Source organism: Gambusia affinis, linkage group LG19 (assembly GCF_019740435.1).
Source record: "Gambusia affinis linkage group LG19, SWU_Gaff_1.0, whole genome shotgun sequence".
NCBI classification, from domain to species: domain Eukaryota; kingdom Metazoa; phylum Chordata; class Actinopteri; order Cyprinodontiformes; family Poeciliidae; genus Gambusia; species Gambusia affinis.
In genome coordinates this window covers 24,525,235-24,547,557 of record NC_057886.1, presented here as the reverse complement: position 1 = coordinate 24,547,557, position 22,323 = coordinate 24,525,235, and the positions used below count along the sequence as shown (strand labels likewise).

General features: G+C 41.1%; 2 protein-coding genes and 1 long non-coding RNA gene across 3 annotated transcripts; all 3 read right to left on the bottom strand.

The window, feature by feature from the left end:
- Nucleotides 1-2,080: 2,080 nt before the first annotated feature.
- LOC122821648 lies at nucleotides 2,081-4,480 on the bottom strand. The gene is made up of 3 exons (XR_006369043.1): nucleotides 3,893-4,480; nucleotides 2,382-2,642; nucleotides 2,081-2,304 (listed from the first exon to the last, which is right to left on the bottom strand). It is a non-coding gene; the product is annotated as an uncharacterized LOC122821648 (long non-coding RNA).
- Nucleotides 4,481-8,278: 3,798 nt separating this feature from the next.
- On the bottom strand, nucleotides 8,279-13,684 carry jmjd8 (jumonji domain containing 8). The gene is made up of 9 exons (XM_044099750.1): nucleotides 13,490-13,684; nucleotides 13,321-13,416; nucleotides 10,285-10,333; nucleotides 10,115-10,211; nucleotides 9,977-10,045; nucleotides 9,788-9,907; nucleotides 9,376-9,443; nucleotides 8,563-8,697; nucleotides 8,279-8,481 (listed from the first exon to the last, which is right to left on the bottom strand). Exons 1-9 carry the CDS (start codon nucleotides 13,558-13,560, stop codon nucleotides 8,401-8,403), a joined length of 786 nt encoding a protein of 261 aa, XP_043955685.1. The 5' UTR covers nucleotides 13,561-13,684; the 3' UTR covers nucleotides 8,279-8,400.
- Nucleotides 13,685-14,105: 421 nt separating this feature from the next.
- On the bottom strand, nucleotides 14,106-22,323 carry LOC122821644 (prostasin-like). The gene is made up of 6 exons (XM_044099749.1): nucleotides 22,192-22,323; nucleotides 19,489-19,509; nucleotides 17,028-17,199; nucleotides 16,092-16,360; nucleotides 15,339-15,469; nucleotides 14,106-15,258 (listed from the first exon to the last, which is right to left on the bottom strand). The coding sequence occupies exons 1-6, from the start codon at nucleotides 22,250-22,252 to the stop codon at nucleotides 15,001-15,003; spliced, it is 912 nt and encodes a 303-aa protein (XP_043955684.1). The 5' UTR covers nucleotides 22,253-22,323; the 3' UTR covers nucleotides 14,106-15,000.

Here is a 22,323-nt window from a genome sequence, read left to right as displayed (position 1 = left end):
CTCCCTGTGCATGGTGGGTTCTCTCTGGGTTCTCCGGGTTCCTCCCACAGTCCAGAAACATGACTGTCAGGTTAATTGGTCTCTCTAAATTCTCCCTAGGTGTGTGTGTGTGTGAATGGTTGTGTGTCTCTGTGTTGTCCTGCGACAGACTGGTGATCTGTCCAGGGTGACCCCGTGACCCCGCCTCTCACCCAGAACGCAGCTGGAGAGGAACCAGCAACCCTCCTGACCCCATTAGGGACGAAGGGTGTAAGGGAAGGGAAGTGAGTCATTATGGAGATGTATTTATCTATCCTTACACCCAGTGATGGCATAGTTACTTTGAAAAAGTAACTTTAATCGGACTACTGATTACTCCTTGAAAAAGTAACTTAGTTATATTACTGAGTACTTGATTTGGAAAGTAACTAAGTTACACTAAAAGTAACTTTTTAGTTACTTTCAGCAGCTGCTAACAACAACGCTCCACCTCCTGTGAAAATCACATTGATCTTTGCCAAAACTTAATTGTAAGCTATTTTATAATGGTAACATCAACAATGTGTCTTCACTGATAAGGTTGAACTGAAGAGGAGATTGTAGAAAAAACAGTACAAAAAAATAAAAAACGTGAGTAATTTGTGTGGTCCACTGTTGTCTGAAAAACTCTAAGAAGGATTTTAAAGCCCCCCCCCCCCCCCAACCCTATTGTTCCAAAATCCAAAGTGATTCATTAAAACTTTAAATGTAGCTTCAACCTGGAAAGACTCACACAGAAAGCTGGTTTTAGAAAGTTTATTTGACAAGAAATAATCTTCAGCTTTCTGATCCCAGCAGTAAATCAATCAATCAATTAAACTTTATTTGTATAGCACATTTCAGCATCAAGGCATTTCAAAGTGCTTCACATCAAATCAAACACAAAAACACAATGCAACATAGAATCAACAATAAAAACATCAAGTCAGATTCCGTCAATAAATTTATAATTGATTACGTTTCAAATAAAACTCTAAACAAGTGGGTTTTTAGTTGAGATTTAAAGGAAGTCAGTGTTTCAGCTGTTTTACAGTTTTCTGGAAGTTTGTTCCAGATTTGTGGTGCATAGATGCTGAATGCTGCTTCTCCTCATTTGGTTCTGGTTCTGGGGATGCAGAGCAGAACCAGAACCTGAGAGTTCTGGAAGGTTGATACAACAGCAGCAGATCTTTAATGTATTGTGGTGTTAAACCATTCAGTGATTTATAAACTAACAGTATTTTAAAGTCTATTCTTTGAGCTACAGGGAGCCAGTGGAGAGACTTTAAAACTGGTGTTATGTGCTCTATCTTCCTGGTTTTAGTCAGAACTCCAGCAGCAGCATTCTGGATCAGCTGCAGCTGTTTGATTGATTTGTTGGACAGACCTGTGAAGACGCTGTTACACTGAGCTGGTAACCACCAGAGAGAATCATAATTTTTCTACATGAAAACCTTTTTGGATAAAGTCACTGGATACATAAATTAGACCAATGTGTAATTTCTAACTGTCTTCATCTCACCTGCTCAGGATAACTTTAATCTTATGTTTGTATTATGATTTGTAACTGAACAATATGTTTCTGTATGTATTCGCTTTATTATAAAAACCAACAGTTGATTCTGACAGTTAAAACATAAACAACTTGTCTGTCTGTCTGTCGGGTTTGGGAAGAAAATCTGGACTGATTCCAGTCATTGTTCAAAATGTTCAGGAAACTTTGTATTTATACATATAAATATAACAAGTTATTAACTTGGCTTGCATTTAAAATGTTTAAACAAGGTTTTCCAATTGTTAACGCTGTTAAAATATATTTACAACTTTATTGGTTCCACTGTCTCTCCAACAAATTACAGCCACAAAGTAACTTTATGTGGAAACGACACCATTTCTATGAAAACTAAATGATGTAAATCGACTGAGCTACAACAAAAGAAACTTTCAAAAATGTAAATAATATTGAAAGAACACATTATGAAAAAGGATCCCTGCACAAGTCAAAAGGTAAATATTCTTTATCAGAAACTATTTAACATGTCATAAAAAAAACTAACAACAACGTGTGACGACTGAAATGTGGGACAGATTGTGGAAAACAACTAATATTCTCCTTGCATTCAGTGTTGACATTCAGGTCAGGGTCCAGAAGACCCATCACAGTAAGAAGGAGGGAACTCTCCTGGTCTTCCACTGCCGGTGAAGCCCACAGTCTTTATATCACCGGTGGCAGGAAGAACACGTTACAACAGCAAGAGGAATCCGGTTTTCTGCCTGGAATGACTCTGAAAATTTACCCCAGTTGATCTGTTAATGAAAAATTGATTTCATGTAGTTAAAATCTAATTTCACATGTTTAGGTGAAAACAGTCAAAGGTCCTCACCGTCCAGCCAAGCAAAGTGAGTCTTCTTCATGAAAACCGGGTCAGACACAATGAAAGGACCTGCAGGTCAATGCCAAGGTGAGGTCAGCTGTGTCTTCTGGGTCAGAACCTGGGTCAGAACCTCCTCCTGGACAACAGCTTCAAGTCCATGCAGAGGCATCTGGAAATAAAAAAAAACAAATGAATACAGAAACAGGTGCATTGCAAGACTGTGAAACAGGAAGAATGGCTCTGACACACATGATGATGGATGAATCTGACCTGTGAGCAGGGCCGGATTTAGGAGGATGGGGGCCCCTGGGCTGGAGTCAGGATGGGGGCCCCTGGGCTAGAGTCAATATATATATATATATATTTATATATATATATATATATATATATATATATATATTTTTATATATATATATTTGTATGTGTTTGTTTTGTTTTAGAGGATGAACAGAAAATGACCGAACAGTATGTTTTGACAACTTACAACTTTAATAAGCCAGTGGTCACCAACTACAAACAACTCTGAACTCTTTTCTAGAAAGACTAAACCACATGTTGGGGTTGAAACTAGAATCTGATGCTTGCAACACAAAATAAAATCACGGAATATTTATTGTTGCCTGGACTTCAACACAAACTATAAAACAGATTGAGTGCAAGAAAGTGCAATGCTCAAATCTACTTTTACAAAGCAAAGCAAGTAAAACAATATTTATACAAATATCCACTGTCATTTACAAGTCCAACAAGTGAATATATCAAAACTCAAACTTTTTCATTGGTTTTAAAGTTCTTGGTAAATAGTGGAGGAAATAAATGTCAAAAAGTGCTTCTCTGCCAGTCAGACAGAACATGGATATAAACAATATCTGAAACCAGTTTCAAAGTTTGAGATGCTTGTACACCCTTCTGATGCTTGAAAGCCAACATTCATATTTTGACAGCTCTCCGTCCTCGCTCAGCCCAGTAAGCTCAATTTCCCATCTGGAAGAAGATCCCGCCCACCAACTCTGACTCCACAGACGCCAGTCCAGCCACCGACTCTTATAGGTTCTGGATCTTAGTGCCGGTGTTAGCATAGCTAAGGGTTTGAGGAGCGGGATAATGATGTTTGCTCCATCTCCGCTAACAGGTTTAAAAAGCCTGTCAATTTAGGCATTTTGTCGCCTCTTTGTCGCTTCTGGCGATGCTCTTTTTCTTTTCTCTTCCTTCTTTTCTGCCCGCTGTCATATTTCCTGTTGTCCGCCATTGTAAAATATTTCCCTTGACGCCTCCTCCCCAATGCGTAAAGAGTCCAAAAGTGGACCAATAACAAGCAAGCATTCAAGATGGACGCTGCCAGAACAAATTGGAACATTTTCATCGGTGCTGTCAAAATCCTGGTAGTCATTGATTAAACCTCCTCCTGACAACAGCTTCAAGTCCATGCACAAAAATATAAAACATCCTTGAATACAGAAACAGGGGCCCTGGCTGCAGGAAGAATGGCTCTGACACACATGATGATGGATGAATCTGACCTGTGAGGTTGGTGCTATCCTTTGTACCTGCATGGTGAAGAGCACCGTCTCATCCTCCGTTCTCTACCTTCAGTGTGCTGTCCTTCTTCCTCCCTCCTCCTCCTCTCTCAACCAATCACGAGACACGCACCAGACTGACTGTATGAGCTGTTCGTGCTGATTGCTCCGTTGCTATGGTATTTAATTGTCAAGTCATGAACTGGCAGCTGTGATGACTCATCCAATCTGTCCCCATACACAACAATGGCTAAAAGCGTTTTTTGCTTTTATTGTCGCCATATTATCTCAGAATCCCACCAGAAGTAAAAGCTCCAATGCTGTGATCAAGCCGCACGTTTGGATACCACTTTTGTAGGGGTGCATTCAGCAGTTCGAGCCGCATTAACGGTAATAGGTGCAGAACAATATTAACACTTTATCTCTCTCAGTATTTTATTCTTTCATCTCTCATGGTATAAAAACGCTGTCCAAATAATGAATTAAAATGATTATTTTTTAAATCATTTAGGGTTTTAGTCCCATTTGCACATAAAGATACAAAAATCAAAATGACTATCCATCCGTTTTCTGCTGCCCTTTGTCCCTAACGGGGTCAGGAGGTCAGGAGGGTTGCTGGTTCCTCTACAGCTACGTTCTGGGCGAGAGGCGGGTCACCTGGACAGGTATCAACATTACTAGTTATGTGTACATTTAAAAAATGAACCTTAATTTGTGCCTCGCCTGCTTTGGGATAGGTGTGGTCATCAGCACACAGTCTGTAAATACAGATATTTTCTGAGTGAAAGATGAATGAAAGTCCAAATAACATCCAAACTGCTTCAACACTTTTAATTCTTCTATCCTGATTTTCTTTCAGACTTTTCTTTCTTCTTCTCTGGACCTTTTAAAAAGGACAAATTGAAGGTTTTCTTAAAAAACTGACAGATGTGTAACATGACGTGGTACAGAGCACCATTATTATTCTGACCTCACAGGAAAGTTTCTTAAGAGAGAGAGAGAGACCATCTTCATATTGTCATCATATCATCCTGTGGATTTCACAGGTTCACATTTAATGAAATCTCCAACAGAAAGTATAAACTCTCATCTGTTTCCTTACCTCACTGAAATCACATGATGCTCCCATTACAAAGTACAGTGTACACTGTTGAGAAAAATGGGATTATTACATCTATAAATACAACAATATGGTGGGTGGAAGCGGATGTTACCATGACTATAAATGTTAAAACAGTTGCTGGACAGTCCTTGTTCAGACAATCCCTGTGGTGTTTAAGAGAAAATTCAAGAAAAGAGAAGAAAATTAATGTGTCATTATTATAACAATTAAATTGAGGTAAATGAAAACAGCCTTACCCACAGTGTTGATTATAAACATTTAAAGCAGGAATGGTTGGAAATAAACATCTTGTAGCTCTAAAGAACCACAAGTGTCCCATCAGAACATCTCACCTTAACATCATTACAGAACAGATTCTGTCCAGGTCCAGATGACCTCTGAAGACAGACTTCTCTGATGATACAAAGTTTTTAAGTTAAAAATTATCAAGGGCATATTTCACAACATAAAAATTACAAACATGTATGAGAATGAAAGACAGAGGTGAGATGACATCTACATACATTGGAGATTTGTTAAAACAAGACGTGGTTCATTCCCACTTAAAACAGAGCATGGACACAAAGTAACAACTACTAACATAAAAGAAAAAGGTTTTACACATCAGGAAATATACAAATGATTGGTAGAAAATATACATGTTTGAATTAATCACTGTATATTCTTTAACATTATTGTTACTGTTTTGTAGGATTTAATAATTAATTTTCAAACTCACAATGGCTTCCAGATACCAAATATATATTCTGCAAAACATTAATTGAAATAGTAAAAGTGACACCTGCCCTCAAGCAGCCAAGTGCAGGTGTTCACTAATTAGATTTACTCAATTACTCTGCAACTTTTGACAAAATAAATGTTTTAATTAAAGTTATGACTTTTTATCCATATGTTAAACTCTTGAGTACATTTAGTTGATATGAAAGTAACTTAACTGAATGAAGAACACATTTAATCCATAAAAAATAAAACATGAAACAGATAAATGTTTGTTAGGGTTTCTTCTAATCTTAATTTGTTGTCTTGTATTAATATTTGTCATTTTTGGTTTTAAAATACCTAACAGTGCTCATAACTTCATTTTTATTCCTGTCTGCTGAAATAAATGGGTAATATTACATTGCACATTATGATCAGTAAAACAGAACTTAATAATAACCATTTCACCAAATACTTTGTTACTCTTACTTGTGTCGTTTTTTGCACAGTTACTAAAAATATATTGAAGTAGTGCTACTCTCATTACAGCATCACATCTGGAATCTACACCCTCCTATTATTGCAGCTGTTAGTTTATAAAATATATTAGACTTTCCAGAAATTTAACATTGGTGTACAAAATATATTTTAAAAAGATTAACCTTTAAAAATAAAAGAAAAACAATAGAAAATTGGTGTGTATGTAAAAAAATTTTTCTATCTTTCAAGTGTAGTTTTCCATCCCGTTATGTTGAACCATAGCGGTTTGTGCTACATGGTTCTGTACCTGGTACGAGCAAAGAGGACAGTAATATTTATGTTTATGCAAAACGGGAGAATCTTCTCTCACGTTTTCACTTAGGCTCTGTAAGAGCCATATGAATGAAATAAGTAATTATTGATATGATAGGAGCACGCGACTGACACTTAGGTGGTGGGTGTGCCGATGTGGGAGTGACGTCATCAAGTATGAATGGGAAGGTTACTGGCCTGCTGGTTTGTGTGTATGAGGAAACGGTGAGCGGGTTGGTCAGTTCTTGCAAAGTTTGGAGCATAATAATCAAAATGAAATAAATCGATAAATGTGACAAAACAAAGAAGTGGTTTGGAGCTAATTGATACACGGACAGATGAGATTCCCCGAGTTAACCCAATACGGCCCTTTACCATAATTAGTTTGTCGTGTTTTTAATAATAAAACGTGTTTATTATTATGAAGTCTTTGGTGCAAAAAACTGATTGAAAATCGATTAATTTACTGCATATTTATGTCTGTTAAGGTTGAGATGGAACTGAACATAAAAGCAGCTCTTTAAACCATTTAGCTAACCAACACAACAGAGACACAATCAAAACTGTCAGATGAGTTATTACGCCGCGATAATAACTCAGAAATATAGTTTGGATGTACAGTATATATATTTCTTTCCTACTTATGGAAGGTTTCTGTTTATATCATAGGTTTGTGGTGCCTTTGTATTCTAAAGAAAGATATAAAACTTCAGATATTTCACAACGAGATATATTAACATTCATGGAAAAACCTTACATAACCTTATATTAAATCAGAAAGTACGGCGGCCACCGTAAGAAAGACTTACAGTATTCAATTATGCCCCATAACTGATCAGTACAGTTTTGCGAGGGAACGCAAAATAAAAAAAATTCCCCATGTCCCCTAGGGGGCTCCGTACTCTACTTTTCTATTTTTATCTAATGTTGCCCTGCAGGATAATAATTTGCTATGCTACATGCTAAAATTAGTCTTCCCCTGTATGAATTACGAATTTCTCTAGTTTACGGCTGTTAATTATATTTTCAACCTAATCTAGAAAAGCGTATTGATTTACTATGTGAAAAAAATTTAAGAAAGTAAGAATACCTTTTGTTGACTTTGTGGGTTTTGTTGATCGTGTGCTGAACACCAGTGGAAGAACCTCTTAAACTTTCTTTCCTCTTAACCCCGCGTCTTTAAGGTATTTATACTAGTGATTATGAAAATAGCGCCCCCTTCATTTCCGGAATGCAATAGTCCCATTTCCAAATAAGGTATGGGACTTTCTGTTGGCTGCAGCGAGGTCCTTCTCGTTCAGTCTGCTGTGGTGGTGACCTGTCTGACCCCTGCGCCGAGTTCAGGCCGGTGTGGCTAGCTATGATAGCGACTGCGGTTCGGCCCGGTTCCCTGGAGTCTACAGCCGGGTTTCCCGGTACCGGGCGTGGATCAACTGCCAGGTCGAGCGGGACCGACCCAGTGACGTCACATTGTACCAGGCGTCCGGCGTGCCTGCGGCCCACTGGTGGTCCGCGGCCTCCTGTTGGGCGTCTGAAAACGACTGCAGCTGATTCACTCCGACCAGACTCTTACATTTTGTGTAAATTGCACTGTAAATAATCTGATTCATCCAAAAAAAACTCTTGTATTTATTTGAGTAAAATCTAAAATCAGTAAACAGTGTTTCACTTTTTCAGTTTTTATTTCTAACTTACTGTTCTCCAGAAATGAAAAAAAAAATTAAATAAAATCAGTGATCTGCGGAAGTTTTCTTTAATTCTTTAATTTCATTTTCTGGTTTTAAATTGAAACATTAATTAAATTTTTTAAAGCATAAATCCTCCAGGACAAGTCAGTTTGAATCCCTGGAGTAAATCGTGAATCCGGTTTCTGCCAAGTTTTCCTTCCTGTTGGCTCTCAGCCCAGGAAGGTGGAGATGAAGACACTGGTGTCCAAGTTGAGGGTGGCGTGCCACCAACGGTCTGGAAAATACAGAACCTGACGGACCAGAGAGGAATCGGTTAGCACCGACAGAAAAACCCTGAACGAAAACTTTTGGATAAACAGAGGCCGGCTGACCTCTCCGGGTCGGATCGTGCACTCCAGCGGCGCCTCGGCCTCCGGCAGGTCGGGGTAGGTATCGGTCAGCCAGGACAGGGTGGTGCGGTTCGGGTGGAAACGAGGCTCCAGGTCCGGCGGGTAGAGGAACCAGCGCTGCGGTGCCGAGGGAACGACAACAGAACTTTGTTTGATCCAGTCCAGAAAATGTTTATCAAACAATAAGTGTAATGATGCATCATCGTTGTCATGAATTTAGTAGATTTTCACAGGTTTCCAGTTAAAATGAAGACTGGTTGCCATGGCAACATTAACCAAGACTGAGATAAACAGCAATAAATCAGTCTACTTAGCTTTAATGCTAACAGTATAGGTTAGCACTGGTCTAATACTACTATGTTATGTTAACATGCTTATGCTACCATAATTCTAATGAGCATGCTAACACCTCATACTAGTGTGCTAAAGCTAAAAGCAGCTAATATTTTTTCAGACTTGGTGAACAGAATCATCACACGTGTCGGGTGCTCACTCAGATAAAAGATCTCACTGCTTAGCATTAAGATAGCAACATGAAAAGTTAGCTTCAGGTAAAGTTAAATGCTAATGCTAAGGGCTAATGCAGCGAATTTTGGCTCCAGAACAGAAGTTTCTCAGATGTTTCCACTGTTCATTTTCTGATTCTGAAAGAATATTTTAGTGTTAGCATGAACATTTGCATGTTATCGTTAGCATGTTCATGCTAACATTTTGGACCAGGTATAATACTTCTTCTTGCGCAAACCTAGTTCACCAGAACCAGAACCCAGTCAGAGCCAGAACCAGTTCTATTACCTTCCTTCCATAGATGACCTCAGAGAATCCCGGTCCGTGCCAGTGGAACGGGACTCCGGTTCCCGGACCTGAGGGCCAAACAGGAAGCAGATCAGATTAGAACCTCATCAGAACCTCTGGATCAGAAACTAAAATAAAATAAATGAACAAAATGCACAAAAATAAAAACTACTCGTTTATTAAAACTGATTCAGACTAAAGGTTCTGATCCAGCTCTGCTGTCAGTAATGGACCAGTTGTTCTGATCCAGCAGGTTGGACAGAACCCCGGAGGTTCTGGAGAGGAGCCGATGGTTCTGATGGATCCAGGATGATTTGGACCGTTTGTTATAGACTGATGAGTCCAAAGGGCGGTTCATGGGCCGTTTGCAGCCCACAGTAGGTCCGGTCCAGTCCAATCCCCTCCCACTGACCGGCAATGCCGAAGCTGTAGGCGGCGCTGTGGCCTGGTAGGAAGTACGGCGGTGCCCGGTACCGGTCCAGAAGGTTCTGCCACTCAGTCAGGTTGTTGTCTCCAAAGAAGTACAGTGTTTCTGCAGAGGACAGTAACCGGGTCAGAACCGGGTTTGGGACCGGGTCAGAACCAGACGGGTCCGACTCACCGCTGCCCAGGGCGGCGACGTCCTGCGGCCTCAGCAGCTGATCCACGTAGTCCTGGAAGGTGACGTCCACTGACGGGAGAGAGAGAGTTAGCCGGGGTCAGAGGTCAAAGTTTGGCCTGGTTCTGACCCGGTTCTGACCTTTCCTGTAGGAGTGGGTGTTAGCCGTGCTCAGCCTGATGGTCAGGGAACCGTACTCCTGCAGCAAACCGGACCTGGAGCACAGAACCCGGAACCGCTGGGGACGAAACGCCAGATAAAAATCTGATCTTCATCATCATCATCACCACCACCATCACCCCCCTCGGTACCGTGTTGTTGGTCACGCCTCTGATGATGACGGGTCGGCTGAAGGCAAACCTGCGAACAGAACCAGTGGATCAATCTGGACTCCAGGTTCTGGAGACTTTAACAGAACCAGCTCTGGATCAACCGGGTCGGCTCGGTTCTGCTGAAGGCTAAACCCAAACTGCTCAGTTAGCAGCTAGGGTTTCTAATGAAGCATCGGAACCAGATCTGGACCTCAGCGGTACGGGTCAGGTGTTCTAACTATCTGTGCTGCCCATAAATCCATGCTACCTGGAGGTGATGCTAACATTGATGCTAACGTTGATGCTAACGTTGATGCTAACGTTGATGCTACGTCACCTTCTGCTGACTCGGCAGATTTTTTTATCCTTCCTGTGGAAGTTTTGTCTCGTGTTTTATTTCACGGCAGATTATAATAAGTTTTATTTAATTTATTTTACACTGTGTTCCAAATTATTATGCAAATTGGATTAAAGTGTCAAAAAAACTAAACGTTTTGTTCTGCTGTTAAATTTATAGACGGTATTGTGTGTCAGGGCTCTTTGAATCACTAATTTCAGAGAGCTGGTTGATCAGTTTGTTTGCTGAGCTCAATTAAAGGAAATCTACTTAAAGGATGTTCCACATTATTAAGCAGGCCACAGGTTTCAATCAATATGGGAAGGAGAAAGGATCTCTGCTGACGGCACTATGACAAGGTATGAAAACATGAGATATTAATGAAAACTGAAGCGTTATCGTTCTGTAAAGAGATCTGTGGCTGATTCAGAACAAAGATGGGTTTCTACAGATGAAGGCAGAATGAGGAAAGTTTCTGTTGGACACATTGATGGGATCAAGAATCAGCTGTTAAAATGTCCTTAAAAAGCAGCAAACAGTTATTAGAAGCTGCTGGAGCCTCAAGGTGGAGGATCCTCCAGAGGATTGAGGTGCATCAATCTACTATTGGGCCCCTAACCAGAACTCACAGGCAGAACCGGTACCAGTGGGCCCAGCCGGATATGAAGATTCATTTTCTAACAGATTTGTTCACTGATGACTGCTGGGCAACCCTGGATGGTCCAGATGGACGCAGCAGTGGATCGGTGGTGGACGACCACCATGACCCAACACGTCAGCAAGGAGGAGGTGGAGTCATGCTGTGGGCCGACATCATGGGGAGAGAGAGGGAGAGAGAGAGAGAGGAAGCTGGTCGGCCCCTTCAGAGTCCATGAAGGTGTGAAAATGACCTCAGCAAAGTATCTGGACTTTCTGACTGATCACTTTCTGTCTTGGTCCAGAAAGAGTCGAACCTTCAGCAGTAAAATCATCTTCATCATGATGATGAATCATCTGATGCTGAAGGAAAACCACTGAGTCATCGGCTGCTATGGGCAGAAACTCATGGTGAGGTCACCATCCTCCTCTGACCTCTGACCCCAACCCTACTGAGAACCTCTGGAGTTTCCTCCAGCAGAAGATCTGAATCCAGTTCAGATCAACCAGCAGCTCTGGAAGGTTTTCTGACGTCCTGCAGAGAAATTCAACAGAAACTTTCCACAAACTCAAAGTTAAAGGATGAAGAATTGTTCTGATACCAGAGAAGGTTCTGTTAACATGGAATCGGTTCTGTTAACATGGAACCGGTTCTGTTAACATGGAACCGGTTCTGTTAACATGGAATCGGTTCTGTTAACATGGAACCGGTTCTGTTAACATGGAACCGGTTCTGTTAACATGGAATCGGTTCTGTTAACATGGAACCGGTTCTGTTAACATGGAACCGGTTCTGTTAACATGGAACCGGTTCTGTTAACATGGAACCGGTTCTGTTAAGATGTTTCTGATTGAAATAACTTTGATTTTAGTACATGTGATGCTGCACATTCACAGAATGACCGTCTGCAGTTCTTTATAATCCATACAATGTTTAGAAAATCTGCTGCAGAATAATTTAGAACATTTTGAGTTTTTTATTTTTGAAAAAAAAAAAATCCTGTTCTCATATTGAGATTTCTTAAATAAAATCTGATTTATACTCTAATAGTTCATGACTTGGCTGCACAGTGGTGAAATGGGTAGAGCTGCTGCCTTGCAGCAAGAAGGTCCTGGGTTCGATTCCCGGCCCGGGGTCTTTCTGCATGGAGTTTGCATGTTCTCCCTGTGCATGGTGGGTTCTCTCCGGGTTCTCCGGCTTCCTCCCACAGTCCAGAAACATGACTGTCAGGTTAATTGGTCTCTCTAAATTCTCCCTAGGTGTGAGTGTGTGTGAATGGTTGTTTGTCCCTGTGTTGCCCTGAGACAGACTGGTGACCTGTCCAGGGTGACCCCGTGAACCCCGCCTCTCGCCCTGGAGAGGAACCAGCAACCCTCCTGAGATGGATGGATGGATGGATGGATGGATGGATGGATGGATATCACTTGCATAATAATTTAGAACATGGTTTACATCTGGCTTTCATTAAGCTGCTGTATTACTTCATGTTTTTAGTTTACATTACAGTAGCTTGTAAATTTATATTTATGTCTTTAGTTTGCCATCTGCAAAGTTGTTACTGTAAACAAGTCATTGTTTGGCGGTAATCAGGACAAAATATGTTGTTTTGTAGCTATTTTCTCCCTATACTTTAAAATATTTTAGTTTAATTATACTCTTTTTTATTAAACACTATTAAACAGATGTTGGTAGCGATACTATGTGGGTTTGAAGCTGTAGTAGCGCTGTAATATTAGTGTATATTAATCATATGGCTGCTGCTGACAACAGACGCTATGAAACGGATCAATGCAAAAAGAGTCAGTGATCTGTTTTTGTCTGTTTATCGCTTTAATGTCTTGAAAAATGTAAACTTTATTAACAGGAGAATAAACAATACTACATTATATTATTTTAAAATAAATGAGTTCTTTTTTTAATCTTTTTTTTTTCAAATTTACTTGTAATTTTTGTTGTTTATTTTTTAACTTTTAAATCTATTTTCACAATTTTATTCAATCCCCGGGTTTATTTTTTATGAATTAATTGGTCAGTTCCTCTCGATTCGGTTCGGTTCGGTTACCTCTCCAGGAACTGCTGCTGCGAAAGTTCCGACCCGTCCAGAACCTCGATGGAGCAGCCGCCTTCATCCTCCAGGCCGGAACCTTCCGACTGGGACCTGTGCAATACAGCGGGCCGTTATTAGTGAGTCGACCCGAAACGAGCCCGGCGTCCCGGTTCCATGGACACACCATCCTCCGTCCTCCGCTCCCGCGGTCCAGACCAGCCACGCAGCCACAAACTGGACCGCTCCGAATCCCATCCAGCTCCTAACCGGCAGCAAGCTGCGGCTATTGTACTTCCGGGTTGGCAGCCAATCACAAAGCGTCACATAAATTCGGCTAATGGCGCATTCACGGACACCATGAAAAACCAGAACTCCTCAGTTCCAGGGCTTTACTGGGCTTTACGAGCTCATAAACTGAACTCTGAACGAACTTCCGGCGGGGATTAAAAATATTTTTAATAATATAGATAAGAGGCATAGGTATTATTAAATAGTACAATAATTAATAAACATAATAATGGTTGTTGTAATTGTTGTGAAAATTGAAAACAGTACAACATATATTTTTCGAATGTAATAGGTATTTTCATGAAAGAGGGGTCCTGCTAATGAGCTAATTATTCTATTCAGGTGTGGTGGAGCAAAGTCACATCTAAAGGTTGCAGGGTAGTGGCCCTCCAGGACTGGAGTTTGACACCTGTGACCTGGACAGTTCCCATAGAGCGGAATACGGCAACACACACAGAACAAAAAGGTTACAGAAACGATCCCAACACAAAAACAGAGGGACACCCGGAAAGTCCAACAGAAAAATATTTAGATTTATTTGATTGATTTACTTCATATAGTACCAAAGAAAAGCTGATTCCTGAGTATTTTTATCAAGACACAAACATGGAAATGTCCTCATTTAATAATAAATCACAGTAAAGGTTTAAAAACAAAAACAATTCCAACATGAACAAAAAGAATCAGAAACTAAAAACTTCATCAGTTACATTGTGTAAAATTTGTGCAAAACATTTCAACAGCAAAACCTTTCAACCTTTTTCTGACTGAATCCTGCTGAGTTTGCAGCCAAGAAGCAGAAAATAACATTTAAATGTGACACTTTATAATCACGTACATCAGTGGGGTCCAAAGTGGGTCCCTGAGGCAGCCTGCAGGTTCTAGTCTCTCCCTGGTTTTAGTAACAACCTTTTCAGCAGGTCGACGTTCTTCTTAGGCCTCTAATGATCCATCATTTGATCCAGGTGCGTTAAACCAGGCAGAGACTAAAAAACACAGGATCCGGCCCTCAGGGACCCACTGATGTACACCGTAAAGATTCAATAAAATCTCATTTTAATCTCAGTTCTGATGATCAGGGAGAAGAAAGTTTCTTATTGTTTTTAAATATATTCAAAACTTTATTATGAATACTTTCATATGGTGAAGGTTACCCTAACCCTCTGTAAATAAAAAAATATTTAAATTAATTATTTAAAGATCAAATTGTGGTTTTAATGTTTTGCTGAAAAGTCATTCATTTTATTTTACGAAGAAAGAAATAAGTCCCCAATATTTGAAACAATTTTTCAGTGATTTTTATGACATTAATGAGTCACATTGTTAAGAATTTTCCAGAAATAAAGAATTGTTTCTGTTTATAGCAGTTTTGTTAATAATCAGCCGTCACCGCTCCAGTTCTGGACCTCAGGACAGGAGCAGGGCGAGGCTGAGCGTGGGGACGGCCAGCAGCGACGCGGGCAGCGGGCGAGCGGCGGCGCCCTGGAAGGTGATGTATCCCGGCTGCTCGCCGCTCACCTGGCTGTTGATCCAGGTCTGGTAGTTGGAAATTCGGGCGTAAACTCCCGGATAGCCGGGCCGGGCGCAGCCGAGCCCGTAGCTCACCACACCGGCCTGGACCCACACCGTCCCGTTTTTGGTGACCAGAGGTCCGCCGGAGTCTCCCTGCGCCACAGGAACGGCTTCAGGTCAGAAAGCTTCCAGCGTGACCTTTAACCTCTTAGAGGGAGGAACAGGTGACTCACCTGGCAGGAGTCCTTCCCTCCACCGGTCAGACCGGCACACAGCATGTTGTTTGTTAACGAGCTGTAGGAGGCGCTGCACTGGCTGTTGGACACAATGGGAACATCCACTTCCTGCAGTGTCTGAGAAGCGCCTGCAGGGGGAGACAACGGACCAATCAATGATCAAATTTTTACTGAGTCCTTCAGTAAATCCATAACTGATCAGGAATTGCTGCTATCCAAGGAAACATCGGAGAACTGGCCGAGCTGCAGACGGGCTGCCTGGAACCGGACCGCTTCCTGTTTCGGTGGCCGTAACTTCCTGTATCTGTTCTCTCCATCCGCGACTTTTAGCTGTTATAAATTTTCAGTTCTTATTTTAGATCTTTTTAAAGAACAAAATCTGTTACTGACAGAAGCAACTGATGTGAGAGAATAAATCATGCAGTACATTGACCTCTGATCCCTGACTTCTGACACATGCATCGCCCTGACCTCTGACCTTGTGCAGGTGAATGTAAATGCTGCATGGACTCCTGGCCCGGTTGGCCGTTTGTTGCTTCTCTGCTCAGACCTTAATGCCCCAAAGCGGGGCATCACTTTTCTCCCAATGACAGAACTTCCTCTATGAGGTCAAAGTTCAGCAGAGGCCCGCTAACGACCATCTGGGCCAGGTGTGTTGAACCAGGGAACCGTGCAGGACCCCAAGAGGGCTCCTGGTTGTTCCTGCACATCATCGTTGCCTTCAGCGAAGCGACAGGAAGTGAATCTTACTGCCGTCCTCGGTGAGGGTCCCCCAGCCGGTGACCCAGCAGTCCAGTCCGGACGGGAAGACGCTGCCGTCGGCGGCCAGGCAGACGGGCCGGACGTAGTCGGTGAAGGTGACGGTGGAGGACAGCTGCACCAGGGCCACGTCGTTGTCGTTTGTGCTGGAGCTGTAGTCCGGATGGACGATGATCCGCGCCGCGCTGCGGGAAACCACGTTAGTGGAGGACGTCAGACTCTGAAGGCCGAGGGAAATGGTCACGCCTGACGTGCTGGTGCTGAAAGAAACAGGCGACATTTTGTTTATGGTCGAACTCCAAAACCAACGCTGGATACTTCCTCCAAGAACTTCTCATTTATGACTCAAATATCAGAAAACTAGTTCAGGATTCAGAACCTGCTGCTCGACAACCTCTGTGAGTCTAAAGGCCGCCTGGAACAGGAAGTGATGTCATATGTGTAAATGGCTAAACGGTAAAATTTTCCTTCTTGTTCATTGGTCAAACAGTGACACCTAGTCGTTAATTTATGCTTTTATTTTGAAGAACGCTAGATTTCTTCTTCGTGTGTTTTGTGATATGCGGCACTTCCTGTTCTTACTAAGCACGATGAGACAGCGTTAGATCCAGAAGGAACCCGAAGAAAGTCGTTAAAATAGCCCTTGGAAAACAGGATGAAGTATGAAGATGCGCAACTGTGATTTGTGATAAGAAATGTTTATTTAAAACGTTATTGGTTTATTTGTTTAAAAACGAAACTGTGTGCTGACGAGCTAAGGACAACGTATTATTTTCTTTGTATGTTAATATGTTAATTTTATACTAGAGTTAAGCATGTCCAACAATTCTGTGTCCTTTATTTCATGCTACAGTTTTCACGGTGTCTATGACAAGAAAAGTCCAGATTAAACTGAACCCGTCTGGAACTCCCTGGTCCAGAACTCACCTCTTAAAGCAGTGTGCGGCAGAGAGAACCCACTGGCTGTTGATGAGGGATCCTCCACACAGCCCGTCCTGGATGAGCAGCTGGGCCTGCCACGGCCACGCCCCGACCGCCGCCTGCTGGCCGCCCACGATCCGCGTGTCGCTCTTCGTGTTGAGCGGCGCGGCGCCGCAAACTGCAGAGACACGTTAGAGCGATCAGGCCACCGGAAACGTTAGCTACTCTCACCTAGACGTCCAGCAACACGAACTCAGTAGTTAGCAGAAGCTAATGCTAAAGCAGCAGCTAATCACTCAAGTGTCATTTCACCTCCAAGGTCAAATGACTCTACGTCGTTTCCTGCAGGGCTTGGCCTCCAGGAAGTGATTGTTGTTTCAGACTTTTAGTTTTGTTTTTGTTTGTTTGGTTTTTTTAATTAAACAATTTTGAACAAATGTACAAAAACACGTGGCATGTACATACAAGAAAACAAGTCATACAGGCTTATGGCACACATAATTATAAGACAATTAAAAAACAAATAAAAAGTAAAATCTGTAGTTTCAATGTCACAAAAGGTCCAGCTGTTGGTATCAAAGTTGAATCTTTGTCTTAAAGATTCCCTGGATGGAAATATATTGAGAATTTTAAAATGAACTTCTTCAGTTTTAGGACTTAGAGGTTATTTAAGGTCAACAGTTCTCCACTTATTGACCCCTGAATCAGAAAACAGATTTAAAATGGAGTTTTTATTTGTTCTGACAGGAAATATAAAACTAGTCAGATGCTGATGCATCTGCTTGTTAGAATGACTTTTGTCCAAAAGGTGAAATTAAACAGATGAAGTAACTGAAGGTTGGCTGATTGAATGTTTCTATTTTAACCAGACATTTGACTGCAGAGGGGTCAGAGTTCATCACTGTGTTAAACTGAGTGTGTGAGCAGTTCAAACTGTACAATAAGCAGGATTCATCATGAGACAACCGATCTCCACCATCATTTAGAAAATGTCTTTTGGCCCAAAGACCTTTTTCCATCCAGTGATCCAAACTCAGATTTCTTCCTGTGAAACTCGTTTCTGTTCGTTTCTGTGGCTCCAGATGGAGTTTGGTGAGGAATGAATCTGTTCATGTTCAGAAGTTTCCAACACAACAAAACCTGATTGTAAAGGCAGATCATTTAACAGGAAGTCTGTCCACACCAGAGTCACATCTAGGAACAAAATCTATGCTTCCAATCTTTTTAAACCAACCATTGGGAAACAAAACCAGAAACTATTTTATTAGAAACCAGTTTAGCTTTAAAACCACATTTAAAGTGAAAGATGAAATTAAAGTTCATCTGATTTCTATCTGTAATATATTTGTTATATATTTGGCGGTAGAATAAACTGGGATCTGAACTGGAACAGCGACTCCATTTTGGTTCCACAGGTTCTCCAAACAGAGTCAGATCTATTTAATGGAGATTTGCAGTTCTATATTTTATTCTCTATGTTAACAGTTTCACTGAGTTTAACTTCTTTAGTTATTAAAATTACAAGATATTTAAATGAGGATTTAATGGGGATATTGTGTCGGATCAGAACCATGAATCACCATCAGTTCATATTTCTGCAGGTTTTATTTTATTATTTATATATAAATACATTTAATTATTGAATTATACATTTCTCTGCTTCAAACTTCATATTTAGCTTGATATCTGAACATTTAGTCTGAAGCTAAATATTTTGCTATAAATATTTAGCTCTAAGCTCAAACCAAATAGCCAAATGTAGCTAACTACTTTTGTATCTCCACAAAAGAGTCAGTGATCTATTTTTGTCTGTGTTTAATTTAATTCCAATAAAAACCTGTTTCTCTGTCTGATACTGTTTTATTCAGATCCTCTGTATTTAAAATACTTTTACAGGTAGGATAAAAGGATTAGTGCAACATCTACAGCTTTTCATTTTAAACTGGTAGGATATTTAGATACAGGAAGTGATCTTCTTGTGGTTTCATCATGGATAGAAATTGTTCCAATGCTAAGCTAACCATAACTGCTAAGCTTCCACTTCAGTCACTAAAACTATCCAATATATTTACCACTATCTGTAGTTTGTCAACATGACGGTAGCAGCTTTAGACGGGTAGCACGGACCGATGGACCTAGCTATCTATCCGTGCTACGGTAGGACGATCTGACGGGGTAGCGCAGATAGTCAGAACAGCGGGTTTACACCTGCTGCTGCTCAGGTGTGTTAGAATCATGGCAGCAAAACGCAAAGAACTAACCGTCTGACGAGGAAGCATCACTTGAAGGACCAACAGATTTTGGCTCATATTTTTCTGGTCCGATGTTTTTCATTCGGAACCAGGCAGGACTTAAACTGGAATCTGGATTCTTGGTTCAGAAACTTTTCACTTCTTCATAATAATGACAACATTGTAGGATTTCTTTAACAGATTCAGGTTTCAGAAGGAACGAGATGACAACTCACCATTAAGCTGTGCGTTGCTTCCTGTGGGAGGAAAAGCAGATAGTTAGTCACGGTTCCGACCGGACCGGTTCTTCCTCCAGGTGAGGCTGGGGGAATTTTCAAGAGCAAAGCAGAAATTCAACTTATTGAAACTGCAGGTAAACAGGAAGCAGGTGAAGATCTGCCCTGTCAGCACGCAGCATCACTTAGATTAATGTTAGATAGTAGAGAAATGAAAATGTTTCTACATTTCAGAGGTTTGATTGTAATTTATTTATTAAAAGGTGAATCGAAAAGTCAACTGGAAACATTCAGACTGTTTCACTGGGCTCCAGTTGAAACAACTGCTGTTCATTTCCTGTGAATAAAAATCGGTTTTCTGTTTTGTCAGATCTTTGCCGGTTCCTTTGTGTTTTATTTCTGTTCATGTTTGACTTTCAGGGTTTTTCTTCCTGGTTCCTCCTGTTTCTTGTTGCTCAGAAACCGGTGAGCTCATCTCTTCCCTTTTCTCTCCCTCAACCAGTTTTTCTCTAAATTTACATTTTTTGAAACTCCTGCCTGCGTTTTGGTTTCTGCGCCTCACATGACAGTTTGGTGGAGAAAAGATTACATCTGAACAAACTGGATTCATCCAGATGCAGAACCTTTATCAGCGTTTCACACCTCAGGACCCGACATTAAAACATGTTGTTGTTAGAAATGTGGGAACAGATGATGGAGATCCTGAGTTTAAATCCCTGTGAGCAATAATGAATCAATGAATCAAATCAAAGCTTTAATGAGGTTTGGAAATCGGAGCTTTGAGTTGGAATGCCCTCAGTTTCACTCTGACTGGTTTTAAAGGCCAGAGTTTCAGGTTTGGACTCTGCTGAGTGAAACTGGAAGCCTCCATGTTGGTTTGGGGCAGGGTTCAACTGGTTCAACTGGTTCAACTGGTTCAACAGACTCTATTTATTGTTGATTGTTTGGAGTTTCAGGTATTTTTGCATCTAAACAAATCTTTGAACAAGATTTCCCAGAATCCTCTCTGTCACCGGCAGACGAAGCGGCGAGAAGAATTCAAACATGTTCAGGTCCAACATCGCATGATAACAACAACTGGCTGCTTCTCCTCATTCTGCACATTATCTGAGATAAAATAAAACAATATAAAAAGTTATTTTAATAATAATCTGTGAGGAATCCTCCTAAAGAAACGCCAGTTTAAACACTGGACTCAGAAGAACTGGTACCAGTTTGGGAAACATTTTGTTTTATTTCTACACTGCTTGGTTGTTGCTTTGTTTGTTCTTTGTTTGCTGAGCCAACGAGGTCAAAGTTCACAGAAAGGAGAAAGCATGGAGGCTATCAGGTCCAGAACAATCCCCATAATGGACCAATGAAAGTTTTCCAGCCTTTCACACCTCAGGATTAAAACATGTTATTATTAGAAAGTTATCGACATCATCAACACTGAGCTGAATGGAGGGAAGGGCCGCTGATGGACCGGACCGGACCGGACCGGCCGGACCGGACCGGCCTCTTGTCAGTGACCCAAAGGTCAACAGTCTGACTGCAGGTCATCACCTGCTGCATCAACCCAACCTGACCGTGGAGTCAGGTTGGGTTGGATCCGACAGAAAAGGAGGATTATTTGTGAATGTGGAAGATTTTCCAGGTGTTTCTAACCTCTGGACCGTTTTTTGTAGAGAGTCCCAAATCGAATTCTTTAGCCGGTTTGTTTCCCGGTGAAGAGTGAAGGTTTGTAGAAAAGACTGAAAGCAGGACAGTTATCAATGTTATGATAGTGGGAGCATCCTTTTAGCAAACCGCTGCCAAATACTGAACCACATTAAGCATTTAGTTTTTATTTCTACTGCCTATATTTAAATTACTTGCGCCTGTCACTTCCACTATGTTAGTGTCCTCTGTTGTTATGTAGAAAGTAATTCTGGTTTCTGAACTGCTTTAAGCAAATGGCAATAAAAAACCAGCTGGCTAATGGCTAACCGGCTGGCTAATGGCTAACCGGCTGGCTAATGGCTAACCGGCTGGCTAATGGCTAACCGGCTGGCTAACCGCTGACCGTGCTACACTGGTAGCACTCAACCCTCCTGGGCCTGCTGGGTCCAGTGGTTTACATCAAAGACAGAATGTTGAGGACAACTGTAATATTTTTAGACATAATACTGTATTATGTTTGTACAAATACAGCAAAGATATTTTGAAAAAAGCAACAAGAAAAGTTTCCCATCTGTAAGTAAGAATATAAAGACAAAAATCTCCAACATGAAGTCCTGCTTTCTCAAACAGGTAAAAGAACCAAAACCTTCCTGATTTTACTAAATGTTGAACAGGAACGTTTAAAACCTCAAAGCAAACATTTGAACTTTCTATTCTGATACATTGATTACATGTCAAAATGTTCCTGAATCAAGATTTATTAGGGATTAAGACTTTCTGGGAGACAGAAGTAAAAAAAATTACCAACATAAGTTTTAGTGTTATACTATAATATATTAAATTACAACATAAAAGAATTATACTGACCTTTATTCAAACGTCTTAATGCTGAGTTTTTAGATTATTATTCATCAAACTCAATTTTGTTCTTTTTTAACAGCTGCTGTTTAAATGTTCTGATAAATCCAGAATGAGGTCAGAAACTCAGTAGGAATTCAACCGATTCAAAGCTGAGCAGGTTTCCAGGTTTCTGCTCTGAACCGTCACAAAGGTGAGACTCACCTGCAGCCCAGAGGCTCAGCAGCAGCAGCAGGACTCTGGAGGAAGACCACCCGACCTTCATCACGAAGAAACTCTGGAGCTTCTGCTCTCAAGATAAGAAGATGAAGAAATGCTGCTCTGAACCGACCCGAC

What these genes read in the sequence shown, in the direction of transcription:
- jmjd8 (XM_044099750.1), bottom strand. Translation starts at nt 13,560, where the DNA reads ATGGGATTCGGAGCGGTCCAGTTTGTGGCTGCGTGGCTGGTCTGGACC. An exon ending in GGAGCGGAGGACGGAGGATG is followed by an intron (nt 13,417 to 13,489) that starts GTGTGTCCATGG and finishes TGTATTGCACAG; the next exon opens with GTCCCAGTCGGAAGGTTCCG. An exon ending in AGGTCATCTATGGAAGGAAG is followed by an intron (nt 8,698 to 9,375) that starts GTAATAGAACTG and finishes TCGGCACCGCAG; the next exon opens with CGCTGGTTCCTCTACCCGCC.
- LOC122821644 (XM_044099749.1), bottom strand. Translation starts at nt 22,252, where the DNA reads ATGAAGGTCGGGTGGTCTTCCTCCAGAGTCCTGCTGCTGCTGCTGAGC. An exon ending in GCTGAGCCTCTGGGCTGCAG is followed by an intron (nt 19,510 to 22,191) that starts GTGAGTCTCACC and finishes TTCCTCCCACAG; the next exon opens with GAAGCAACGCACAGCTTAAT. An exon ending in GACCCTCACCGAGGACGGCA is followed by an intron (nt 15,470 to 16,091) that starts GTAAGATTCACT and finishes CTCCCCCTGCAG; the next exon opens with GCGCTTCTCAGACACTGCAG.